Genomic DNA, 5,211 nt, shown 5'->3' with positions numbered 1-5,211 from the left:
CAGGTCAGATGGGGCCACCACAGACCATGAGGTGAGGGGCAGACACAGGGCAGCAGCTGGACCCAACAGGGGGAATCAGGGACAGACGGCACAAGACACTGCCGTGTGACAATCCACAAATTGGCCTTGCAAGGCAACCACTCCCTTGTCTCGGGTACGAGCTTTCACAGTTTGGGATACAATGGTCATTTATTGAGGCAAATTAGCCCAGCCCAGCTGGTGTGGAAGGGGGGGGGATCCTGGAGTCTAAAATTGGGGACGGACATGGGGTGGGTTGCAGGTGACGGCATCCTGGTGTGAGGGTGGGGCTGGAGAGGCCTCCAGGGATCCACTGCATCTGGGCAGTCTAGGAGGCCAGGTACCCCGCGTCCACCAGGATGCCAGAGCCACTGGTCGAGGCGCTGCTGTCGCTGAGCAGGAAGAGGATGCTGTTGACGACGTCCTCCACCTCTGCAGGAGAACAGAGCAGTCAGGGCTTCTGCTTGCTCGCCTGCCTGCTGGGAGCCAGCCCTGGTTCCCTCACCCACGCCCCCAGCTGACCTGCAAACTTCCTCAGCGGGTGGCGCTCCTTGAGCTTCTTGGAAAAGTCAGGGTTTGCAGAGACTTTCTTGCCCATATCAGTCAGCACCACGGTGGGGTTTACGGAGTTTACCCGGATCTGGGGCAAGAAGCCACAGTTGGTGGCACAGCCAATGAGCTAGCCCTACCCACACTCTCAGGACTTGCCCAGCACAAGCCTGATGAGATTGTTTCACTCTGCGCAGCTGAGCACTGATCCCGCTGTTCAGAGCGGTGTGTAGTCTGCGAGCCCCACCCCATCCTCACCCTCAACCCCCAGCCCTGCCCCAGGTGCCCATCATCTGACTACACCCAGGCTCCTGTGCCTACCTTGTGTGGCCCCAGCTCCATGGCCATGGCTTTGGTCAACATGGTTATTGCTCCCTTGGTGGAACCTGTGGATATGTGGGTGCTGAGAACCCCTTAATCATTCAGCCTCCTCCTGAGAGACCCACCTAGAACCTCCTCCTCCTCCTACCACAACGAATGGTGCACTCACTATAGGTGGCCAGGCCAGGGAAGGTGACATAGGCCACCATGCTGGAGACGTTGACGATAGACCCTGGCACTCCACGGCTAATCATGCCCTTGGCTACAATCTGGAAGCCAAGAGGTAGGGGTAGCTCACTGTGCCCTATGCCACCCCACCCTCCCCAGGTGCTCATCTCAGGGTCACAGAACTCCTACCATCTCACCTGGGACACCTGCAACACGGAGCGCACATTCACCTTGAAGGACCTGGCAGGAGAGGAACAATGTCTTCCCGCACCACCCGACTTCCGAATTCTCCCCAGCCTGCCTATGCTCCCCGAGTGCCCACCTGTCAAAGACCTCTTTGGTAGACTCTATGAAAGGCTGTACCAGCGCCACGGCTGCATTGTTCACCAGCAGGTCCACGGGGCCAATACTGCCCAGTGCCTTCTCCGTGGCCTCCCAGTCACCCAGGTCCACACACACGGGCTCTATGCCTGGACACTGTGGGAGACACAGTTTGGTGACTGAGCCATTGTCCCTGTCAGCTTCTGATGTATCCCTGAGGGTGGGGAGCAGGCCCAGGCCAGGCAGGGCTGTATGCTCACCTCTTTGGCGAGGCTGACCAGGTCTGCACTGGTGCGTGTCACGGCCACCACTTTGGCTCCCGAGGCGTGCAGGGCCTTCACGGTGTCCCGTCCAATCCCTGTAAGGATGGAGAGTGGCCTGGTCACACCCGGGGTCTATTGCCCCCGTGTCCCTGCAGCCAGGGGAGAGAGGATGCTGGCCAAAAGGTTATAAGCCAGGATTAGACGGGACTATCCCTGAGCAGAGGTCAGACTGACTAGTACCATGCTGAAGGGGGCACCAGGGCAGTACCCTCCTGATGATCCCAGAGAAGGATATTTCTGGTGCCCATCTGCCCAGCCTGGATCTAGGGGGCTGCCTTGGAGCCGAGTGGCATTCTGTTCTATCCCTGTGGGCAGTGGGTCTCCAGCCAGGCGACAGAAGCCGTCCTGGATGAAGTGAGAGTCAGGGTCGGTAGGATTGGGCTGTGACAAGGTCACCTTCGGGCCCCTTTCCTCTCCCACTCCCACTCACCTTTCCCTGCCCCTGTCACCAGGGCCCGCAGGCCTTTGAAATTCAGCTTCATGCTGCTGACATCTGCGGTGTCCTGCAAGGGGAGGGGCTGAAGTTGTTAAGATTGAACTGGAAGGTTGGACAGGGTTGGGGTTAGGGGCAGATGACCTGTTCCCTGTGGGGCTTGAGGAAGCAACAGAAAGGAGCGTGTGCACATGTGCAGAAGGCCTAACAACATCGTGGGAAAAGAGTCCACACACACACACACACACACACATGCACACACACCACACATGCAAGCACACCACACACACACACACATCACACATGCATGCACACCACACACACACATGCGCACACACACATGCACACACCACACACACGCACACACACACACACCACACACACATGCACACACACCACACATGCAAGCACACCACACACACACACATGCACCCACGCACACACACACGCGCGCGCACACACCACACATGCATGCACACCACACACACACATGCGCACACACACATGCACACACCACACACACGCACACACACACACACCACACACACATGCACACACACCACACATGCACGCACGTGCCTGTGAGAAGGCCTGACACAGCAGTGTAGTGGGAGAGAAGGTGGCAACCTGGGAACAGAATTTGTGTTTTTAACATTCCAGCACTTAATCTTGAACCCAGGGTCCTGGAGCACACATGGTCAAGACGCCTGCTGAGCCACACTCAGCCTATGTGAAAATTCTGCGTTTGGGATTCGCCTGGTCTGGACAGAAGCATCAACTTGTAATGTTCTTTCTTATTGTTATAAATGAGGGTAGTGGCCTGATCCAGCTGCAGCAAGTGACTTAGATGCCTGCTTGGAGCAAGAAGACCCTGGGCACTGAACCCAAATGCCCAGCAGCCCAAGGACCCCACTGTGCGTATAGTCTGTCCTGTGAGGACAGTGAGGTCCTTCTTACCTCTCTTCCTCTGCTGCCCTACCAGCCTGGGACTCTGCCCGTGGTGACCACACAGAGGCACCTTCTGTCCCCTGAGGGGTGACTCTTGCGAATCTAAGCATGGATTCTGGGGTTTCCTGCCCCAGTAGTGACCCCTGAGTCCCTCTGTGGGTCTCTACTTCTCAGAGTAGACAGGTGGCTCTTTCGGGGTACAGTTTGAAGAAACAATCAGAGGGTTTATTGTTCACCTCAGTTCCACCGGAGGCTCTCCTGTCTTGTGTACCAGGGATCAAGGAACAAGTAGGTCAGTCTAGGAAGTCATGGTCACATGGCATCTGCACCAGGCAGAGGGCTCACGCGCACAGACCATCTCAGGGACAGCCCCAGGGAGCAGGTGAGCTCAGACTCCTGCCTGCTGCCTCTCCCTTCCTCAGCCAGGTTCAGCCCTGAGATCTTGTGACTCTAAAGACGTCAGCTGTATTTCAGGTGCTCTACATGCCCTGAGACCTGGGGGGTCCCTGGCATGATTTGGGTGTGACTCCCTCAGAGAAGGCTGAGGAAGCCTCACTAGCGCAGGGATAGCAATAGTACACTTCCACCAAGTATCCCTCCACACTGGTGTTCCGTGATTGTCCTGGGGCTCCGGGGGGACAACAGACATCGTGGGAAGCTGGGGGCCAGCGCCATGCCAGAGAGTCTGTCCCAGGGCACACACAGGTTGACACCAGATTTGCTGCTGCCTGGTAGAGTTTCCTCACCACATCCAGGGACAGATCATACCTGCTCACTGACTGTGTCCTTGATCCGAGCTGGAGCAAGTCACCTGAGTCCTACAGCCAACGTTCGGTGGCGCTGAATGATCTACCTTCCCCTTCTATGATGAAAGCAGTTGATTGTGACCAACCTTCCACGGGGTTACTCCTGGATCCCCTGGGAAAAGGGTGGTCTTTCAGGCTTTGTTGCTAATCTCTACTGCCGGCCAGTTGGGCATCGGACAGTGGTTTATCAAGAAGGACCCAGTAGATGTGAGTCCCTGCCTCTGAGCCTATCTCCACAACCCCGAGCTGCAGAGAGAATGGCTGATGCCCACAGAAAGGGGGCGTCCTCTCCTGGGTTTTGCGGCTGTAGTCCTCCACTAGCCTAGCCCTTTGGGGGGCATTTCTTCAGGGTGAAACTATCTCCACTCTCCATAGCTCTCGCCTTACCTCCTGCCACCTGTGTGCTCTGAAGATTTCCAGAGTCACACGCTGAGCCCTAACTCCTGCGTTACGTGAGCAAGTGTTGTAAAATAGTTTCCTTCAATATTAACATTCCACCGGCGCTGGCGGTGGTGACGCACACCTTTAATCCCAGCACTCGGGAGGTAGAGACGGGCGGATCTCTGTGAGTTTGAGACCAGCCTGGTTTACAGAGTGAGTTCCAGGACAGGCTCCAAATCTACACAGAGAAACCCTGTCTGGAAAAGCCAACCAACCAACCAACCAAACGAACAAAACATAAAAAGCATCCTTCAGGGAAACTCCTTAAGCAGGAAGGCAAACAGCTCAAAATAGCTTCAGGAAGTCCCTGAAAATAACCAGATTCACTAGGTTCCTCCTGCCAGAGTAACAAAACAAAACAAAACAAAACAAAAAACAAAACAAAACAAAACAAAACAAAAAAAAAACCCAAAACTGGGTCACTCTCAGCCACGCCAAGGTTCTGAAGCCAGACCAGCCGTTCGGTTGTCTGGAAGAGGCTTAGACCAACTGACCGCCTGTGAAGTTGCCTGCGGGCTGCACAGTGTGCTCCAGTTTCCCAGTCTTTGAGTCACTGCTGCTCCTGTTAGTAACCCCTCAGCTATGTGTCTGTAAGTAACCCCAATAAAACACAGGGCTCACAGAATCGGATTATGGCAGTATCTGTACATCAGTCTGTTGCGGGTTTCCTATCCGGAATGAGTGGAAGAAGTGTGTAAGCTACAGGCCTCTGGATAGAGAGGAGACAAACGTGGCCCATGGCAAATGGCGGTTTATAAAATTAAAGGGAAGCATTCTGGAGGCAGAGGCAGGAGGATCTCTGTGAGTTCAAGGCCAGCCTGGTCTACAAAGCGAGTTCCAGGACAACCATAACTGTTACACAGAGAAACCCTTTCTCAAAAAA

The 5,211-nt window shown here is 55.2% G+C and overlaps 1 protein-coding gene across 2 annotated transcripts; it reads right to left on the bottom strand.

Moving 5' to 3' along the window:
* Positions 1-346: 346 nt before the first annotated feature.
* Positions 347-2,182, bottom strand: LOC101989371 (carbonyl reductase [NADPH] 2-like). Of its 2 annotated transcripts, XM_026780932.1 has the most exons (9): positions 2,131-2,182; positions 1,638-1,735; positions 1,379-1,533; positions 1,254-1,296; positions 1,095-1,157; positions 1,043-1,052; positions 889-980; positions 541-658; positions 347-450 (listed from the first exon to the last, which is right to left on the bottom strand). In XM_026780932.1, exons 1-9 carry the CDS (start codon positions 2,180-2,182, stop codon positions 347-349), a joined length of 735 nt encoding a protein of 244 aa, XP_026636733.1. The 2 variants fall into 2 exon arrangements, with proteins under 2 accessions (XP_026636733.1, XP_005350954.1); XM_005350897.2 differs by lacking the exon at positions 1,043-1,052 and having other exon boundaries at positions 889-953; positions 1,058-1,157.
* Between the last annotated feature and the right edge of the window lie 3,029 nt (positions 2,183-5,211).

This window comes from Microtus ochrogaster, chromosome 7 (genome assembly GCF_000317375.1).
Source record: "Microtus ochrogaster isolate Prairie Vole_2 chromosome 7, MicOch1.0, whole genome shotgun sequence".
Classification (NCBI taxonomy): Eukaryota; Metazoa; Chordata; class Mammalia; order Rodentia; family Cricetidae; genus Microtus; species Microtus ochrogaster.
The sequence above is the reverse complement of the archived record's forward strand: the minus strand, read 5'-3'. Positions and strand labels throughout refer to the sequence as shown.